General features: G+C 42.6%; 1 protein-coding gene and 1 pseudogene across 1 annotated transcript in view; one reads left to right on the top strand and one right to left on the bottom strand.

The window, feature by feature from the left end:
• The first annotated feature begins 351 nt into the window (after positions 1–351).
• INPP5F (inositol polyphosphate-5-phosphatase F) overlaps positions 352–21,891 on the top strand; it is a 106,191-nt gene continuing 84,651 nt past the window's right edge. Inside the window, exon 1 of the mRNA XM_012448070.2 lies at positions 352–655. Coding sequence (XP_012303493.2) covers positions 559–655 — 97 coding nt within the window. The 5' untranslated portion in view covers positions 352–558. The remainder of the gene's footprint in view (positions 656–21,891) is intronic.
• On the bottom strand, positions 20,000–20,484 carry LOC105714163 (probable ribosome biogenesis protein RLP24; annotated as a pseudogene).

The following is a 21,891-nucleotide window of genomic DNA, read 5'->3' as shown; positions in this document are numbered from 1 at the left end:
GCGCTGCTGGCTCCGAGGGGAGGCCCCGGCGGTGGGCGTCTGCCCGCCAAGGCCGCGCGGATGGCGGTCAGCCTAGCCCCACTCAGCCGAGCTCCCGTGCGGTCCGGTGGCCACGGCGGGAAGGCGGGCCCGGCCGCGGGAGGGGCCTGGGGAAGAGCGGGAGGAGTGGGCGGAAGGAGAAGAGGGAGGAGGAAAGACCCGCGGGGAGGAGCTGGGAGGAGAAACCCGGGAGAAGACGGAGGACAGGGCAGGAAGCGGAGGGAGGTGAAGAAGGCGGAGGATGAGGGGCGGAGCCCGCGGAGGGGGTGGAGCCGGGCCCGGGGCGGAGCCGGGGAAGGGGAGGAGCCGGGGGAGAGGCCTGTACGGTCGCCGCCGCCGCCGCCGCCGGGGCACGTTCTCCTACCGGTCGGGCCCCCCGAGGCGTTCCCTCCGCCGCGGCTCCTCGGCGCTGTTCCTACCCAGCCGCTCCCCAAGGCGCGGGCTCTGGGGGCCGCGACCGACGAGGACGCCCCGTGCGCCGTCCGCGGGCCGCCGCCTCCCTGGGCGCGCGGGGCCGGCATGGAGCTCTTCCAAGCCAAGGACCACTACATCCTGCAGCAGGGCGAGCGCGCGCTGTGGTGCAGCCGCCGCGACGGCGGCCTCCAGCTCCGACCCGGTGAGGCTGGCGGTGCGGGCAGGGGGCGCCCCGGGTTCGAGCGGGGAGAGGAGGGGGCTCGGCCGGGCGGGAGGAGCTGCCTGCGGGCCTGGCGAGGCGGGGCGGGGCGGGCTGCGAGCGCGCAAGCTGTCATTATTTCCTGACTGGAGGGAGCCTGGCCTTTCTCCGAGGGCTGCGCCGAGCCCCTGCCCCAGTGCGGAGCAGAAGGGGCTGGCGACTCTCATCCCTCCCACCCCGTCGCGCTCCCGCCCTTGGGGCTAAGGCCAAGGGGAGGGGGTCCCCTCTGGCAGAAAGTTCCAGTAAGGTGCGCTTGGCCATAAAGGCCTTTTCCTCCCTGGAGTGGTTCTTTCTTGGCCTTCGCCAGAAATTCTGGGTTCGAATTCCGATCAGGAGCGGTTGCGCCAGTTCCGTCGAGGGCTCTGCTGGACACTCACGCCCTGTTGCCATCCCGGCTGTTCTTGGTCCCTTATTAGTAAAAGCGTGACTTCAATGTGGTTACCTCATAGGCACTCGGTTTAAAGCCCTTGTCTTTGACTTTAATACCACAGCACAATTAAACTGTATTGTCATGTATAATTTTGAGATTTTTGTGTGACTTGATGTTGGACAACACAAAATGAGTTGTGGGTCCATGTTTGGGTGTCATGTAAGCTGTTCGGAGAGGCTTAAGTCTATAGTTAGCTTGCTTTAGGAAAATGTGGTGCATTCGTGGTTTAAACAGCAGTCCCTGCCCTGAGAGAACTGACAGTCCAGTTTCTTGTAGGATGAGGCTGGGTGGCGCCTGCCCCTTTTGGCTTGCCGGTCCTTTCCCCATATCACTCAAAGATTCTTTCACTTTAGGAAAAGTGAGAGGATAGAGTTCGTTAAGGAAAGAGCCAGAGCTTTTCAGACTTCCTTGTAATTCTTATGTGCAGTCTAGACAGAAGGATTACATGATATGAACTGAAAGGATAAAAGGTTCAAATGAGGTTTTCAGATCACAGCGTGTTACCCCTTCTAGGATGGGTTTTAAGGACGGCCCCTTTAATATATTATTCCTGATCCCCACAACATCCTTACAGCACAGGTGTGGGATCCTCTTCTTCAGGTGAGGAGAAAGGAGTGAAAGGCTATGAGTAGCTCGCTCGAGGTCACAGCCGAGAGTTGAGACACTGACACAGGGCAGTTCTGTGACCTCCAAAACACTTTTGGGCAGGCCCCACTGCTTTTTTAGGAAGGACTGTTAGTTGCTTTGCCAGAGCAGTGGATAACTTATTTTTTTCCCTGGCTCTGGCTGTATTTTCTTTCTATTACGTTTTATTTCCTCTTTTCAGAATGGAGGATAAACTCCTTGGCCCAGATAAAGTTCTTGATGCTCTTAGGACAGAGTTGTAGATAGGCTAATTTTGGCCAGTCTTCTGTCATTCTCTTCTCTGAAGGCTAATTTTGGCCAATCTTCTGTCATTCTCTTCTCTGATTTGACCATTTGCCTGGCTTTTTCTCCCCTTCCCTCCTTTCACTCCCCCAAGTTTGGGTAAGGCTTCAGTACAGCTTGAAGTAAAGCAGATTGCAAAATTTCCTAGGTTGTCAAAAGAGTCAACTCCTTGGATTCTAAAAGTTTAGACTATTAGAGCTGGATGGGATTTAAGATTGTCTCCAGCGAACACATGGACACAGGGAGGGGAGCACTATACACGGGGGTCTGTTGGGGGGGAGGGGGGGATAGCGGGTGGGTGGGGAGTTGGGGAGGGATAGCAAGGGGAGAAATGCCAGATATAGGTGAGGGGGAGGGAGGCAGCAAATCATACTGCCACGTATGCACCTATGCAACAACCTTGCATGTTTTTCACATGTACCCTAAAACCTAAAATGCAATTAAAAAAAAAAAAAAAAGATTGTCTCCAGCTCATCTGACAACAGACTTCTACACTCCAGTGTCTTCAGCTATGGTTGAAGGCTAATTGGGCCTAGGTTTTTGGATGAAGCTGTGCAGTTTGGATTACTGTTTTTCCGAAGTCCACCTCAGAAGGCAAATTTAAAACTTTTTTGGGGGAGTAAAGTAGCTATAGTTTTTGCACTTGAGATTATCATACTTTTTTTTTTTTTGAGACGGAGTCTTATTCTGTCACCCAGGCTGGAGTGCAGTGGTGCGATCCTGGCTCACTGCAACCTCCGACTCTTGGGTTCAAGCAATTCTCCTGCCTCAGCCTCCTGAGTAGCTGGGATTACAGGCATGTGCCACTACGCTCAGCTAATTTTTTAATTTTATTTTTAGTAGAGACAGGGTTTCACCATATTGGCCAGGCTGGTCTAGAACACCTGACCTTGTGATCCACTCACCTTGGCCCCCCAAAGTGTTGGGATTACAGCCGTGAGCCACCGCACCCAGCCCTTATCGTACTTGTTAGGATATAGCTGACCACAGACCAAGTAGACCAAATATCTAGAGGAAGAAAGAAGCCGTGTTTCAGAAGTAACAGCCAGTTTTGATCTAAGGTGTTCAGGATAGCCAGGGAATAAAGAATCCCATGCACTTGATTTTCCCATAGTTTATCCTGTCCCGGACTGAAGATCCTTTCTAACTAATGGCTATTTCATAATGGCATTTTAATTGAATAAGTGCTTTTCAGATCTTTTTCTATATATGGAATCATTTAAAATTCTCTTTATTTTATTGAACTTTTCCCCTCTGCTTTTATGTCAAATTTTGCTGCTATTTGTAGTGACAGCATTTAAAATCTTTCATTGTTTCCTATTGGTTATTTAGCTGAATAGATTACTGACCAAGTCCTTTTCTTTTTTAAAAGGGCAGTATTATAAGCTCAAAAAGACTTGTGGGCATTGTGGTTTTTACGTTTGTGGCTATTGAACAACCTGAAACAAGAGTTTTCCTTTTTCCAGAGACATCAGAAGGATAAGTAATGATGATATTTAAGATTAAAATGCTCATTTATTTAGCCTGGGATGTTTGTTACTGTCCACTCCTTTTCCTGGCTCATTCTGTAAGGCCCAGCTCAGATGCTGCTCAAACCCCTGTGCTCATCCTACCCCTCATCCTTGGGGCAGAATTACTGGCCATCTTTATTGTGTTTCCAGGCATTTTCTACACTTAATGGACAGTTCAATTCTAGCCCTTATGCATCATCACATAATAAAAGTTTGCCTACTTCTTCCCCAGTAGGAAGTCCCAGTGTGTTCCCCAAGCAAGGCAAGGGGAAGAGTATGTACTCTTCTTGGTGTCTGCAGGCTTTAGAAAGTTTTTAGGACACAGAAGGTGTTTTTGTTTGAGGTGAGCTAAATTAAAGTTAAGTCTAAGTCTTCTCTCAGTAATATCATTGCCTTAAAAATAAGACGTATTATGCTTGTTGCTCTTTTTAGGCCTGTTTTTTTTTTTTTTTTGGAGAGGGCAGCAGGCGGTGGACAGAGTCTTACTCTGTTGCCCAGGCAGGAGTGCAGTGATGTGATCTTGGCTCACTGTAACCTCCGCCTCCTGGGTTCAAGTGATTCTCCTGCCTCAGACTTCTGAGTGGCTGGGACTACAGGCACGTGCCACCACACCCAAATACAAAGCTAATTTTTGTATTTTTTGATAGAGACAGGGTTTTGCTATGTTGGCCAGGCTGGTCTCAAACCCTTGACCTCAGGTGATTCGCTCGCCTTGGCCTCCCAAAGTACTGGAATTACAGGCTTGAGCCACTGTGCCCCGCCTCTTTTTAGGGCTGTTTTGAATATATTTTCATTGGAGTGGAAAATCTCTGTCCATTTGGATGAGGAAGTATGAGGAAAAGTTTGCTTCCACTTGTTATATTTCTATCTGATGTAAAATTATCTCCTTATCTTTTTGTTTTTTCTGAGACAGGGTCTTGTTTTGTCACCCAGGCTGGAGTGCATTGGTGTGATTGTGGCTCACTGCAGCCTCTACCTCCTGCAGTCAAGCAATTCCTCCCACCTCAGCCCCCCAAGTAGTTGGGACTACAGGCGTGTGCTGCCACGCCTGGCTAATTTTTTTTTTTTTTTTTTTTTTTTTTGGGTAGAGATTGAGTCTGACTGTATCGCTCAGGCTGATCTTGGCCTCCTGGGCTCAAGTGATCCTCCCACCATGGCCTCCCAAAGTGCTGAAATTACAGGCATGAACCACGGCGCTGGGCCTTTAAAAAATCTTTATGGTAGTATTCCTTACTTTCCTCTTCAACATTGTTTAAACTTTTTCAGTTTTTTTTTTTCCCTAGCTAAACAATCCAGTATTGTTATTTTTCTGGTATTTCTAATTTTTTTTAAGTGTAGTGAGTAATCTGTATTCATACATAGCACTGTTTTTTGAAAGATGCTTAGGTCTATTGTAAGATAATGACCACCAGAGAAAAATGTTTAGGTTATTTTATTTTCTACAGGGAAAATGATAAAACACTGTGTAAACATTCAATAATCTTGTGAGAGTAGAGTTTAATATCTCAGGATGAGAATTGTAATTTAAAGACTCAAAAAGAAATATAATACAATCTGCTTTGGGGGAATGGTGATATGGTCTTATCTCTTTGCTCTTAAAATTGCTTCCCCAGTCCTTGTGGCTTTGTCTGATATGACAGTATTATATAATTTACAGCTGTGTGTAAATTATGTAATAATTCACATTCCATTCTGAGACAGAGTGACCACGAAAAGATCTCAGAGCATCTGTCATCCACATAACATTCATAAACATAGAGACTATATGATACTCTAAGTGACGCATCCCAGTGAACCTTTTTTTTGAGGGGTACTAGCTATCAGAATTCACAAAAACATTTTTAAAAGTCCTGTTGTTCTTAGAGTTAATTTTTGATAATAAAATTATTTTTACTATGTCATATGAGGTTAACTTTTTTGAACGAGAAATCATGATTATGGAATTGAAATCCACCTGGAATTTTTTTTTTGTGGAATCATTTTTATGAAATGTTTCTGTTTATTTGGAGTTTCGAGGTATTTGGTATTTACTTAAAAGAAAAAAGGATTTTGAACTTTATCTTTTTTAAAAATGGTGGCTCACACTTGTAATCTCAGCCCTTTGGAAGGCCAAGGTGGGTGGATCACCTGAGGTCAGGAGTTCAAGACCAGCCTGGCCAACATGGTGCAACCCTGTCCATACTGAAAATACAAAAATGAGCTGGGTGTGGTGGTGGGCACCTGTAATCCTCACTACTCGGGAGGCTGAGGCACGAGAATCGCTTCAACGTGGGAGGCAGAGGTTTCAGTGAGCCGAGATGGTGCCACTCCACTCCAGCCTGGGTGACAGAGTACGACTGTCTCAGAAAAAAAAAATTGTGTTTGCTAAAAATTTGCAAATTACCATGACAAAATTTTATAGGGTACTTTAAATTAAATATTAAATATGTTTACAAAATCTTTCTAATCACTTTTGTTGCTGAATAACCAAGTTTTTTCTTAGTGTATGTAGTCTTCAGTTTCTATAAAATGGGTTACTAGTTTTATATCCTATACTACTTTTTACTCTACATTTTATATTGCTGACAACTAACAGTTGGGTTGAATAGATCTGTGTATTTTTATTCATGTACATATGACTGTATATTTCCTATTTTAAGGTAGAAAATATTTATCTTTAGAGAATTTTCACCTCACATATTTTTGACTTAAATAAAAGACAGGTTTTTTTTCTTTCTTTCTTTCTTTTTTTTTTTTTTGGAGACAGAGTCTAGCTCTGTTGCCCAGGCTGGAGTGTGGTGGCATGATCTTGGCCCACTGCAACCTCAGCCTCTTGGGTTCCAGCGATTCTCGTACCTCAGCCTTGTGAGTAGCTGGGACTATAGGTACCTGCCACCACGCCCGTCTAATGTTTTGTATTTTTAGTAGAGACAAGATTTTGCCATGTTGTCTGTGCTGGTCTTGAACTTCTGAGCTCAGGCAGTCTGCCCGCCTCGGCTTCCCAAAGTGCTAGGACTACAGGTGTGAGCCACCATATCCAGCAGGAGGACAAGGTCTTTCTAAGGTGACTGACAATTTTTGGAATCAGGTTTTACAGATTGAGGGAGGTTTTTGTGTATATTTTGGTGTCTACATCATCACCTGAGATTAAGAGTAGCTAATAATAACAGCTTTTATTTGTTGAGCACTTTTCTTTTTCTTTTTTTTTTTGAGACAGAGTTTTGCTCTGTTGCCCAGGCTGGAGTGCGACAGCACAATCTCAGCTCACTGCAATCTCTGACTCCTGGATTCAAGCAATTCTTCCTCCCTCAGACTCCCGAGTAGCTGAGATTACAGGCAACTGCCATGATGCCTGGCTAATTTTTGTATTTTTAGTAGAGATGGGGTTTTGCCATGTTGGCCAGGCTGGTCTTGAACTCCTGACCTCAGATGATTGGCCCGCCTCGGACTCCCAAAAGTGCTGGGATTACAGGCGTAAGCCACCCAGCACCTGGCCTATTGAACACTTTTCTGAGCCAGACACTGTTCCATGCCCTTTACATATATTATTTTATTTCATCTCCACAGTAAATCTTGGGAGGAGAGTTTCATTATTATTCTCATTTTACAGATGAGGAAACTGAGGCACAGAGAAGTAATTTGCCCAAGTTTACAGAGGGAGAGCCAGGCTCTAACTCAGTGTTTGACTCTAAAACCAGGTTTTCCTCAGTATTGACAAAAATGTTTTATGAACCTTTCTACCCTCTTGACTCCAAAGTTATAGGATTTATATTTTCATGGATAATACCTGAAATGTACCTTTAGCTCTCCTAATCATTATAATGTAGCCTACATAGAGAATTTAATAGCCTCTCAAATGTGAAAGCAAGCACATTGAGGAAGGATCTATGTAGAATGAAAAGGCTAATAATGTAATAACTGGTTTGTTTGTTGACTCTATACCTTCAGTGACTTTCTTGCAAAATTCATATAGTTATGGGGAATGTTGTTATGTAATGAATTGACTAGTAGTAGTTTTTCCAGTGACGATCAGTTGATCAGGTTTCTCTTCTTAAGTGTTTGGAACATCTGCAGTTTGGGAAGGGAATAGATACAGGGTAGATCTTTGAGCAGAAACATTGATATGTGTACTCACTGGGAACCCTTTCCTCCAATGATGAGCAACCTGAAGCCCTTCTCAGTGTAGCTTTTCAAGAGTCCTAGATCCAGTTTCATGGACATCCTTTCAGAGCATGTACAGCAGAGATGAAATTGAGGAGAAGCCTGTAGGGCAAAACTACCTTCAAAGAAGGGAGAACCTTTATAGAATCACTGTTTTCTAGACACTTGTGTTTTGGCCAGGTCCTGGCCAGCAGAGGCCAGGACTTGCCAAAGGCATGCTTTAGAGGAGAAGTAGTATCAAGTTTTTTTTTAGAGTAGATTGTGAAGGTGCCAGAAACTAAGGTGCACTGACAGCTTGGTCTGTGGGGAACTTGGTTGCATTGATTCAGGTCCCTGCTTGTCCTACTTGCCTGGTGTAAACACCCCCTTGGCATGCAGAAAGAGGACAAGACACATTGCTGGATCCCTAGCACCTGGCCCATAGCACATTTTCTGTGAAAGTTGTATTGAATAAAATGAAATAATTCTAGTCCCTGGTCTACCTTGTATAGTTTGAGCAGCAAAGGGGTTGTTGGGAAGTTTAAGGGGAGAATACAAGAACAAAAGACTAGAACACACTTCCTCTCTTGCCACCTAAAAAGGTCGTACTAATTTCTCATTGCCATTTTATTCAGTGAAGCAGGAATTTCTTAAGCCTGTGGAATTCATTAAATTTGTTTTCTTTCTGAATAAAAATAAATGGAACCCATAGACATCTTTGTTTTTTCCAAACTGGCTCTTATGCAAAAAAGGTTGTTGTTGCTAATTTTAGTCCTTGTGATTTATGAGGGAATTTGTTGATATATTTGCAGATAGATACTAAACTACTGGAAAATCAAACTAATTTGGCTGTGCTATTGATTCGGTATATTCTCAGAATCATATCTAACCTTGTTTTGGCATGGTTTCATGGGGACTGAAATGCGTTAGCTCTTTACAAGCTGTGTTACTATGTCTCTGTGTGTCTTTTTGTAAACGGTTCTATTCCTGTTCAAATATGTTTTAAAACATAGCCTTTAAAAATCTACCTTTGCAAACAGAAGTTTGTGAAGTAACAGCAATGTCACAGTGCCTCTAGTCAGTCCAAGTCCTTAGCTGATATCAGTCATATATGTGTCAAATGCCCATATTTGAGCTGAGGAGAACATTTGAATCAGTATGTTTAACAAAATAGGGAAATAATAAATGTTATAGGTTATCAATAGCCCTTGATAATACATTAAGTCATAATGTGTAAAACATATTTCTAAAGTGAAGATAAACATTGAACATTCAAACATGTCCATCACAAGGCATACTGGTAGCACCTTAATTAAATCGCATGTTTTTAGGCTGACTCATTTTCTGGTTCTTGGAGACTCTTAAGGGATCTGCTTCCATTCACAAAAAAGCATCCACACATTGTTTGGTGAGTGGTTGAGTGAAATACTGGCTGATTTTAGGTCAGCATTCCCTGGTGTTTTTTTTCTTTTAAGTTATTTTAATTTCAGGTTCTTCCTAGTTTACCCTTGTGTTTCTTTAACTTGATAGCGGGATACTTTAAAATACCACGCTGATTTTCTTTATGAATTTCATTCTTTGAGACATTTTACTTTCAAGTTAACACTGAATTTCAAATTTCACAATTTCTGCAATGTCAGTCTGTATGATTTGAAGCAGTTATCGAACTGAAATGTTATGAAATGTAAAACATGCCATAATGCTCTTGATTTTAGTAGTTTGCAGGTATAATATTATTGCTGTTTCACAGTATCATTATACATTGTTTTTATACCAGATATAAACACTCTTCTTATTTCCAGCTTAAAGAATGTCCCTTCCCCCAGGGAGCAATGGTAGTGGATGAACCTGGGAGTTTAGCAGAGTAGCAGTTCTTTTCTAGGCAGAGACTCCCAGGATTCATCTGTGTAGCATCTGTGCCAGCTGTGCCTTTTACTCCCATTTGCACCTTCCAAATACTTCTCTTGAAGAAGCAGCCCTCATCCTCCAATATCTAACTAATTTAGTAGTATATTTATTTCTCCTAACACTTCACATTGCCTGAAATTCTGTGGGCCAGGCGCAGTGGCTCATGCCTATAATCTCAGCCACTTTGGGAGGCGAGGCGGGTGGACCACCTGAGGTCAGGAGTTTGAGACCTGCCTGGCCAACATGGTGAAACCCTGTCTCTATTGAAAATACAAAAATTAGCTGGGCCTGGTGATGAGCACCTGCAGTCCCAACTACTCAGGAGACTGAGGCATGAGAATCGCTTCAATCCGGGAGGTGGAGGTTGCAGTGAGCTGAGATCGCACCTCTGCACTTCACCCTGGGTGGAGACTCCGTCTCAACAAAACAAAACCAAACAAAAAACCCAGCACTTTGGGAGGCCAAGGCAGGCGGATCACCTGAGGTCGGGAGTTCACAACCATCTCTACTAAACATGGTGAAACCCCATCTCTACTAAAAATATAAAATTAGCCGGGTGTGGTGGTGCATGCCTGTAATCCCAGCTACTCAGGAGGCTGAGGTAGGAGAATCGCTTGAACGCGGAAGGTGGAGGTTGCAGTAACCTGAGGTTGCACCACTGCACTCCAGCCTAGGCAACAAGAGCGAAACTTTGTCTCAAAAAAAAAAAAAAAATTCTATGAAGTCATTTACTTAATCCGTTTACAAACATTTATTAAAGACCTGTCTGCTAGGCATGTGCCAAAGTAAAAAGATACTTAAAACACTGTCCCCATCCTGGCGGAGGATGTGGCCTAATGGAGAAGAGACACATACTGTATAGAGGCAGATACCCTGATGGAGCGATCACATAGAGCTCTGTGGGAGACTTGAGCTGAGTCTTGAGGTTTGAGATCTAATGGTGTCCCCCCGCCAAGATGGTGAAAATCTATTTTCTTTCCTAATAAAGACAATGAAAGAAAGGTGTTCTTTGTTTTGACTCTGTAAGGTTCCTTCAGATATGAATGGAAAGCCCTGGAGGATGCTGGCCCTATGCAGGTCTGGACTTTTAAGAACTTTTCTTTTCTTTCTTTCTTCCTTTTTTTTTTTTCCCCCTGGGATGGATTCTCTCTCCCTCTGTCACCAGGCTGCAGTGCAGTGGTGCAATCTCGGCTCACTGCAAACTTTGACTCCCTGGTTCAAGCGATTCTCCTGCCTCAGTCTTCTGAGCAGCTGGGATTATTACAGACACGCACCACCATACCCAGCTAATTTTTGTATTTTTAGTAGAAACGGGTTTTCACCATGTTGGCCAGGATGTTCTCGGTCTTATGACCTTGTGACCTGTCCTCCTCAGCCTCCCAAAGTGGTGGGATTACAGGCGTGAGCCACTGCACCCGGCCAGGACTTTTTTTTTTGTCTTGCCAGAAATAACTCCTTGTATGTGAAGATTGTGAAGGTGCCAGAAACAATGCCTGTGTTCTAATTAGGTGCTCCAAAAAGAAAAAAAAAAAAAAAAAGAAGGAAAGAACAAATTCATGAGGGTGAACGGTGCCTACTGGGCCAAACTGTAGGGATAGTACATGTTTTTCTTTCCTTTCCACTCCCCGAGAACACTATTCTTTGGCCCTTATTTATCCAGAGTTTTTCATCTGAGGCCAAGTAAAATGGCAAATCCTAGACATGATCAGGTTTGAAGGTACAGCTTTCTGTTGGTGAGGACCTGTGGTGGTAGAATGACTGTACAATCTTAGATGGGATAAAATAATTTTGAAAAAAAATTTCAGGGAAAGCTACGAAATTATTTAAACACCAGCTGGGAGAAAGGTTACATCTATTTAATGATGGAAGTGCTAATTTTATGCTTCTCTGTTAATGGCTGTAAAATGAGGAAAGGAAAATACCGATTCTTACCTCATCTATGCTTTGATTTAGCTCTCAAAATCCTGTTTTTGAAAGTGATATCAAAAGACAGTTTTGGGGACAGCAAAAGGTGAGGAGTATATCCCAACACATTGCCATGTTTCTTGGGTGATGCATTATAAATGCATCACCCAAGGATTAATCTAATCTTTCTTTGAGGTGGTTGTTACTTTCAGGTGCTTAAGGTAATGAGTTTGGCAAGTTGTAATTCAAGCTGCACTTCCTTTTTTATTCCCAAACCATGGCTTTTCTTTTTGTTAAATAATAGAGACAGGGTCTCGCTATGTTGACCGGGTTAGTCTTGAACTCCTGGCCTCAAGCAGTCCTCCTGCCTCCACCCTCAAAGTTCTCGGATTACAGACATGAGCCACTGTGCCTGGCCTAGAAATTAAGTTTCTTTTCTAGGTGGTATCTTTAATCTTTTAAATATTCTTGTGGTTACTTTTTGAAGTGTATTTCCTCCTGCTAGTTTAGACCAGCTTTTATGCCAACTCACTATTTTATGAGATCTTTATGCATTTTATATTACTTTACTACATGAGAGTTTTAAGTTATATGTGCTATAGGCATCATCTTTCAGTCAGACTGATAAGACCATGTTACTAATACAGGTCCTTCCCAGTGACCTATAATCATTTAGACCAGTGATTCTTAAGCTGGCTGTACATTAGAATCACTAGGGGGAGAATTAAAGAATACTTATTCCAGGGCCCCGCCCTAACCAATTGAGACAATCTCTGATGCTGAGGCAATAGTATAAAGCTCCTAGATGATGATAATAAGCAGCCAGCACTGATAACCACTGAGTTAGATTTAAGACTGGGGAATCACCAGCTGCTAGAACTTCTAAATTGGATTAGCTCTTCAGCTTGTGGAATGCTGGAGAATAAATACCATCAGAGAGTTCAAGGAAAAAAACTTTGCATTCATAAGATAGCACCGAATCAAATTATTCCTTAACCTATTTTCCTGGCCTAATTAAATTCTGAGAATTAAAGCATAAATGCGCTAACAATTGAAACTTTTAGTTTCTCATTTCCTCATCTGTTTGATTTTGGTGTTGGTGATTGTCTTTTCACAGCAGTAATATCCTTTATCTTTAGCAGGAAATGAAACATGGGTCTGATTATTTATGCATACCCTGACACACCCTTTTTTTTTTCTTTTAATACATAGTGAAAGTGCCTATAAACTTCAGCAGCTGTGCAAAACCCAGGCTTGTTCTGGGGCTGTGGGAGTGCCTTCATTCTTCCATCTTGGAATGAGTGACTCATGCTCTGTGCAGGCACATAGTACTTAATCACTTGTTTTCTGTGTACCAGGAAGAGGAGGGCATATGAAAATAGAAGCCATGTACTGCCAAATGCATCTGAAATAAGAGTGGAAATGTTGACCTGATGGATCAAACAATTGAGCTTATTGCAAATACTTACAACTTTGGGTGTATGTTATATTATTATTTCACTAATTAAAATTTGGCATTATTTCAAACATGCTATACTTTTGTAATTTGTAAGCAACTCTATTCGTTACAGGTACATTGATAATCTTAAATTTTATGATTTATTTGTGAATTAAAATATTTTCTTTTTTGAATTTGTGTGCCACATTAGACTATACCTTCTGAAGGAAAGATTAGAAAACAATACGTTTGTTGGATTAGATCAGTTACATAGTTTGAGCCTGCTGACCATTTTTTCTGCCATTCCAATGCCTTCTGCCCCCATTGTAGCCATTAAAATGGTCAGTAGAGTATCTGCTACTAAGGGCAGTGCTGCATATGCCTGGTCTCATACTGTCTACACATGTCCTATGTACAGAAAGACTCTTGAATGCCAACTGGTTTTATTTTTTTAGTGAAGAGCTACAGATTTTAAATACACACACACACACACACACACACACACACCCCGACACACACACATTTTGAAGTGTCAGCTGTATGCCCCATCCTATACCAGGCAGCAAGTCAGAGCAGCTCATAAGACACATGCAGTCTTCCTTTTTGTGTTAATTGTAGTACCTGCTTCAGGCCTTCCTCTATTGTTTAGTGTCTGTTATCTCTAACTAGTTTGAGAAGTTATGTGCACCTGCCAGATTTTTCAAGATAATATAAAGATTTCAAGATAATTTAAATTGCTCCGGCCAGGCTTGGTGGCTCATGCCTGTAATCCCAGCATTTTGGGAGGTTTACTTGGGAGGATCACTTGAGTCCAGGAGTTTGAGATCAGCCTGGGCAATATAGATAGACCTTGTCTCTACTAAAAAAACAAACAAACAGCAATTAGCTGGGCATCATGGCATGTGCCTGTAGTCCCAGCTACTTGGGAGGGTGAGGTGAGAGGATCGATTGAGTCCAGGAGTTGGAGGCTGCAGTGAGCTGTGATGGAGTTACTGTACTTGAGTCTGGATAACAGTGAGACCTTGTCTCAAGGAAAAAAAAATTGCCTAGAATTTTTAGGTAAATCTTTCATTTTGAGAAACCATATTCTCATCATGTATTATATTTACTGAAAGATAATGCTTTTATTAAAAGCATCTGAAAAAAATTAAAACTCCAAGCTCATTCCTGGTTTGTATAAAAGAAGAAAATAAGTACATAAATAAAAGTGCCTGCAGAGCAAAGACTGATATTTTGGGGCTAACTTCAAAAACAATAAAAACTTAAGATGATATTCTTATTACACATCAATGAAAACAAGCAATTGTTAGGAAAAATTCATTTTCATTTTTTGACGCTTATTTTTATTTATTTTGTTTAATTACTATTGAATGAGTGTCTGTTATGCTGGACAGCAGGTATATAGTGGCTATAAATAGCCATAGAATTAAATAAACTGATAGAGGGGTTCGGACTTAATAGTCTATATTTTTTTGAGATAGGGTCTCATTTTGTCACCCAGACTGGAGTGCAGTGGCATAATCATGGGTTACTACATCTTCAACCTCTGGGCTCAGGTGATCCTTCCATTTTAGCCTCTTAGGTGGCTGGAACTAAGGTGCCTGGTTAATTTTTTGTATTTTTTTTGTAGAGACAGTGTCTCGCCATGTTGCCCAGGCTGGTCTTGAACTCCTGGGCTCAAGCAATCTGCCTATCTCAGTCTCCCAAGTATTGGGATTACAGGTGTGAGCTACCACGCCCAGCCAATAGTCTGTCTTTTCATTGGTTAGTTGAAACTATTTGTATGAACTATAAATGTTTTAGAAGTGATTTCTACCTTTTATTTATGTTTTTCACTTATCATGCTTTTCTTAATTTTTATTGCTCTTGCCATTTCCCCGTTTTCCATTGGATAACTGAAATTTTGTCAGGTGTCTTTCTGTTGCTCATTAAAAGTTACACTTTCTTTCTTTTTTTTTTTTTTGAAACAGAGTTTCGCTCTTGTTACCCAGGCTGGAGTGCAATGGCGCGGTCTCAGCTCACCACAACCTCCGCCTCCTGGGTTCAGGCAATTCTCCTGCCTCAGCCTCCTGAGTAGCTGGGATTACAGGCACGCGCCACCGTGCCCAGCTAATTTTTTGTATTTTTTTTTTTTTTTTTGAGGCGGAGTTTGGCTCTTGTTACCCAGGCAGGAGTGCAATGGCGCGATCTCGGCTCACTGCAACCTCCGCCTCCTGGGTTCAGGCAATTCTCCTGCCTCAGCCTCCTGAGTAGCTGGGATTACAGGCACGCGCCACCATGCCCAGCTAATTTTTTGTATTAGTAGGGACGGGGTTTCACCATGTTGACCAGGATGGTCTCGATCTCTTGACCTCGTGATCCACCCGCCTCAGCCTCCCAAAGTGCTGGGATTACAGGCTTGAGCCACCGTGCCCGGCCAATTTTTTGTATTTTTAATAGAGACGGGGTTCCACCATGTTGGCCAGGCTGGTCTCAAACTCCTGACCTCAGGTGATCCACCCCACCCACCTTGACCTCCCAAGTGCTAGGATTACAGACATGAGCCACCAAGTCGGGCCGTTATTTTTTTTGGGACAGAGTCTCACTCTGTTGCCCAGGCTGGAGTGCATTAGGGAGATATTGGCTCACTGCAACTTCTGCCTCCCAGGTTCAAACGATTCTCCTGCCTCGGCCTCCCAAGTAGCTGGGATTACAGGTGCCCGCCACCACGCCCAGCTAATTTTTGCATTTTTAGTAGAGACAGGGTTTCACCATGTTGGCCAGGCTGATTGCGAACTCCTGACCTCAGGTGATCCGCCTTCCTCGGCCTCCCAAGGTGCTGGGATTACAGGCATAGCCACTGCACCCATCCCAACAACAGCTTTTTATTAAAAAAAATTTTTTTAATTGTAATTTTTTTTTCTTTTTGAGACAGAGTCTTACTGTGTTGCCCAGGCTGGAATTCAGTGGTGCTATCTTGGCCCACTGCAACCTCCACCTCCTGGGGTTCAAATAATTCTCTGCCTTAGCCTCCCAAGTAGCTGGGATTACAGGCTTCTGCCACCATGCCCGTCTAATTTTTTTTTGTATTTTTAGTAGAGATGGGGTATCACCATCTTGGCAGGCTGGTCTTGAACTCCTGACCTCGTGATCCATCAGCCCTGGCCTCCCAAAATGCTGGGATTACAGGCGTGAGCCGCCGCGCCTAGCCAGATGGTAAATGATCCAGATGGTGAAGGACCTGGACAAGGATAGTAGCAGTAGGAGTCAAAAGAAGTGAAAGATTCATCAGTTATTGAGGAGATACAACCAATAGGACTTGGCAAGAAAAAAAGACATTTTAGAGTACCTGGGATGATGCTGGTGAGCTGAAAGGCCCATACAAATGTGAGAGGATCGCACCAGAGAGAATTTGGTAGGGAAACTTATGGTATTAGAAAGAGCTGTGGCCCCAGAGTGAGAAAGTATTCTGATGTGAACAAGCTGTGCAGTGTTGGGCAGTTACTTTACCTCTGCCAGTCTTAATGTCTTTGTCTCAAATAGACCAGATGAGATGACTTTACTTTTGTTACCTTAAATAGTTAAGTCTGGGCCGGGCGCGGTGGCTCACGCCTGTAATCCCAGCACTTTGGGAGGCCGAGGCAGGTGGATCACGAGGTCAAGAGATCGAGACCATCCTGGTCAACATGGTGAAACCCCGTCTCTACTAAAAATACAAAAAATTAGCTGAGCATGGTGGCGCGTGCCTGTAATCCCAGGTACTCAGGAGGCTGAGCAGGAGAATTGCCTGAACCCAGGAGGCGGAGGTTGCGGTGAGCCGAGATCGTGCCATTGCACTCCAGCCTGGGTAACAAGAGCAAAACTCAGTCTCAAAAAAAAAAAAAAAAAAAAAAAATAGTAAGTCTTTCCAAAGTGATTCTGTGATGATTTTAACTTTTGCCACTTTCAGTAGTAAATCCTTCCAACGTGATTCTGTGCAAATTACCTGATTTCAGCTTGCCTCCCCTTTCCACGTCATATGTTTACCCATTCATTTTGGAGCCTTCCGTGGACTGTGCACTGGGAAGATAAGCTCGAGGAGACTAGGTCTCAGTCACCTTCCTCTTCCTGATGAGTTCCTTTTCAGTCAAGGGGACAGGCAAGTCACTAATAATGTGCATTAAACCAAAGTAAGGTGCCATGATGGGAATATGGGCAGGGCTCGGGGCAGCCACGCTAGAGAGTCTGGTCAGCTCTGCTGGGTGGGTGGAGTCAGGAATGTGTCTGAGAAGAGGACTGACCCTTGTTCTAAGTCTGGAATGAAGGGCAGGCAGAAGTGGGTGGGGAGTTGCATTCCAGGCCTAGGCTGCACGTGGTTCAGGATGACTGAAGGCCAGGTTGCTGGGGGGAGATGTGCTGGAGGGGGATGGACAGGACTAACCCATGCAGGGTCTCACAAGCCTGTCCAAGGAATTCGGACTTTATTCCTAAGGCTTTGGGAGTTGGACAGGTAGTTAGCAATATCCATATTTATCCCTTTTTAATGCCTAATGTGTTTCTTTCACAATATTAATGTTATACCAACTAGACTTTAGGGCAAAAAGTGTTATTTGAAATAAGACTGGTTATTACATCCTGATGAGCAGAGCAGTTCACCAGGAAGATATAATAATCCTGAAAGATATAACATAAAAATAAAGAGAAAGAAAATAAAGCATGAGATTTTGAAAAGTAAGACCTCTCTCAAAAACTAACAGGTGAAGCAGTCAGGAAAATGAGCAAGTATGTAGAGGAGTTGAACAAAATAATTCACAAGGTTGTACCAAAAACAAAAGTTTTATGAAATATTTCGCCTTACACTGTGGTTTTTCTGTTTTGTATTCTGTTTTAGTGCTATTAATGCTGATCTCTACTTTTTTTTTTTTTAGAGACAGAATCTTACTCTGTCACCTAGGCTACAGTGCAGTGGTGTAATCTTGGCTCACTGCAACCTCTGCCTCCCAGGTTCTAGCAATTCTCCTGCCTTCGCCTGCCGAGTAGCTGGGATTATAGGCATATGCTGCCATGCCTGACTAATTTTTTGTGTTTTAGTAGAGACGGGGTTTCAGCATGTTGCCCAGGCTGGTCTTGAACTCCTGAACTCAGGCAGTCCACCTGCCTCAGCCTTCCAAAGTGCTAAGATTACAGCCATGAGCCACTGCGCCCAGCCAATGCTGCTCTCTTTATATGAAATTGACATGATGACCCACTAATGGATTGATCCCCTTTTTCTTGAAAACACTGAGTTAAAAAATATACATACTTTTTGGCCGGGCGTGGTAGCTCACACCTGTAATCGCAGCACTTTGGGAGGCTGAGGCGGGCAGATCACAAGGTCAAGAGATCAAGACCATCTGGCCAACATGGTGAAACAAATAACAAAAATTAGCTGCGTGTGGTGGCATGTGCCTGTAATATCAGCTACTTGGGAGACTGAGGCAGGGTAATTGCTTGAACTGGGGGAGGTGGAGGTTGCAGTGAGCCGAGATAGTGCCACTGCACTCTAGCCTGGTGACAGAGCGAGACTCTGTCTCAAAAAAAAAAAAAATTATATACATATACTTTTAAGCATACATAGAACACTTGCAAATTGACTTTCCAAATTCCTTTCCCACACCTAGCCTCCAGTGCCCCTGTTACTCCTTCATCCTTCCCCTTGCTCAAACAAAGATGACTTTGACTCCTGAGTCAAAGGCATATGATACACTCATCTGCTTCTCTTCTCCATTTCTGTGTTTAGCTTTTCATCTTTTCTTCCAGACTTAGAAGAAAAAAATAGTATCTTCTTTTCTAAGGTTAACTTTTACACCTGTAGTTTTTTTTTTTTTTTTTTTTTGTCATCTGTCTTCTTTTCCTTAACATCTTCTGTCTTTCTTGTTTTTTATTTTTATTTTTTATTTTTTTTGAGATGGAGTCTTGCTTTGTCCCCCAGGCTAGAGTACAGTGGCACCATCTCACTGCAGCCTCAAATTCCTGGGCTCAGGTCATCCTCCTGCCACAGCCTCCTAAGTACCTGGGACTACAGGTGCGTGCCACCACACCTGGCTAATATTTTGTAGAGGCAGGGGATCTAGCTGTGTTGGCCAGGTTGGTCTCAAACTCCTGACGTCAAGTAATCCTCCTGCCTTAGCCTCCTAAAGTGCTGGGATTACAGGCATGAGCCACTGAGCCTAGCCCCTCCTCTTGTTCTTAAATTTAGTTATTTCCTCTTGATCAGCTCATCTTGAACTCAGTCTTTTTTTTTAACTTTTTAAATGGTTTTATGTACAAATAATGAACAGATATTGTACCCATAAATTCTACTTTCCAAAAACGGGAGCTTTTTAAAAGAAAACCACATAACTTTTAAAAGACACTGGGATTTCTCTGCTTCTAGATCATTGGGAGGCTAAAAAAATAAACTTTGTTCTGTCAGGAATCACAAGTTGGAACTAAGTGTTCTCCAAAGTAGAATTTCTAGAGTGTAGTGTCACTCCAGGCAAAGATTATTCAGTTCTCATCCCCAACATCCAAAACTACCTATTAGAAGGGCTAAACCAGGTCAAAACAGTCCAGCATAATTAGGCTTCATCAAACAATATCATTATGCTCTTCCGAGATGCAAATAAACCAAAACAGGAAATACTAAAATCTAAATAATATTTGACACTGTCATACAAATTGTTAGTTCCTTGTTATATCCCCCTTTCTGTAACATTAATAAAGGGAATATTTTACTGCAAAGAAATATTTTATTTTATACATCACTAGCCATGAATTTTTGCCATTAGTTATTATACAAATGGCATAACCATTTTACATCCACAATTCACTTGTTAGTTATAAGCAGAATTTTCATGATTTACATAGGTACATCTGTCAGTGAAGATTTAACACTGCGATGCAATCTAACATCTGTAATATCTGATGTTTTGTAGATGGCAATGTAGGAAAGATATATTTTAATCACTTTTCATTTACATGACCTTATGTAAAAAATAAACTAATTTAGCAGTTCCAAGTGTCCAAAGGGCATTTTCAAATGTACATAAAAGAAATGGCTGTAGAGATTTTTAAGAAGCATATTCCATGTCCACATCCTCTTGCAACTGCTGTACCATTTTCTCTTCCAACTGCTTCCCTTTTCCTGCAAGAGGGGCTCAGATAAGATGGATGTTTTGCTTGACTTTTTTGATATCCTGAACTTTCTGTAGCTCTTTTTCTTCAATCTGTTCATTATAAATTTAGCTTGGCATTTCTGTTTGATCTCTTCAACTCTCTTCATTGCATCAATAGTTTTATTCCATAGCTCTTGCTGCTATTTGATAGGTTCATTTCTACGCTTTTCAAATTCAAATGAATTATCCACTGTAAGCTCTTTACCAGCTGCTTTCTGGAATGCGTTGGTCCACCTAACTTTGCGAGGATTGTGCTTCTTTTTAAAGTTTTTATGACATTTAGATTCACAAAATCTGAACACTTTGTAATCATTGCAGACGAACATCATGCTGTGGCCAGGGTAGATGATCCCCGAACAGAAATAACACTTGATACGCATGTTGAACCCTCATGGGTCCCCACTAACCAAACGCCAAGCTTGAGAGGAAGTCTTGAACTCAGTCTTAATGGGTTTAACTGGTTTTCATTCTGGACTATTAATGACTATTGTTTTTTAATCATTAGACCACAACACAGACATTTTTCTAGTTTTTTTTTCTAGTTTTTAAGTTAAAATCTCATTTTCTTGAATGGATGATGCATTTGCATGGTTCACAATGCCAAAGATGGAAAAGGGTATTGAACGAGGAGGTTCTCACCGGCCCTTCCTTTTGGCTGCTGTATACCCTGTCCTTACTGCCGTGCTCCCTCTTGCTCTTCTGACTCATGTCCTCATCCTTTCCACTCAGGAGAGAATAGGTGTCTCAGTATCATCTTTGATTTGCCCTCTTCCTGTCATTCACATAGCTTCTTTTGAGGAGTTTCATTTTCATCTCCTCCTGTGCATTCTTCACCCACTACCAACTCACTCTCCAAGCTCTTTTCTTTCTTTTTTTTTTAATCTTTTTTCGTTATTTTTCCTTTTTTTTTTCTCGAGCTCTTTTCTCCATGACCTTTCATGTCATTTCAAGCCAAGACTTTTGCAGTTAACCCAAGTGGGTTTACTCCCGTTCTCCACTTCTTTTCAAATACTATTTCATGAAACTTTGTTTCTGGTACCTACATACATCTATGTGTTCACTAGGTAGTGATGTAAAAATATCTCTTACGATGGACCTTCTAAATGACTGAAAACACTATTTAACTTTTGGATAAGGGTTCCTTAGTTACATCAACCTTGTGATATAATCCCTGGCTGTAATCTTGTTTTACTTATGTTATTATGTGCTTGTCATAGTCTCCAGGAAGCTCAGGCTCATTACTGGTTTTTTTTTGAGATGGAGTCTCGCTCTGTCGCCCAGGCTGGAGTACAGTGGCATGATCTTGGCTCACTGCAGCATCTGCCTCCTGGGTTCAAGTGAGTCTCCTGCCTTAGGCTCCTGAGTGGCTGGGATTACAGGCAGCACCACCACGCTCAGCTAATTTTGTATTTTTAGTAGAGACAAGGTTTCACCATGTTGGTCAGGCTGGTCACTCCTGACCTCGTGATCCATCCACCTTGGCCTCCCAAAGTGCTGGGATTACAGGCTTGAGCCACTATGCCCAGCCAGGCTCATTACTGTTTATGCATGTTTTTCCACAGTTGGCTTTAGTTTACTTTTCCAGCTTTATCAGTTCATATCTTCAGTGTACCTACTGGTTGTCCATTATCTACACTGTTTGCTTCTTTATTTTTGTATCATCTTAACATGATACAGTGTCTGGTTCCTGGCAGACTTGATATGTGTTTCTCCAGTGATGGGACAAATCCCAGAACAAATCTTGCACTTTTTTTCTGCTGTATTTTTCTTGCTGCTGCCCTTATGCC

The sequence above is a fragment of the Aotus nancymaae genome, unplaced genomic scaffold (assembly GCF_030222135.1).
Source record: "Aotus nancymaae isolate 86718 unplaced genomic scaffold, 86718_ANA_hifiasm-v0.15.2.pri h1tg000010l, whole genome shotgun sequence".
In the NCBI taxonomy this organism is placed as follows: Eukaryota; Metazoa; Chordata; class Mammalia; order Primates; family Aotidae; genus Aotus; species Aotus nancymaae.
The sequence above is the reverse complement of the archived record's forward strand: the minus strand, read 5'-3'. Positions and strand labels throughout refer to the sequence as shown.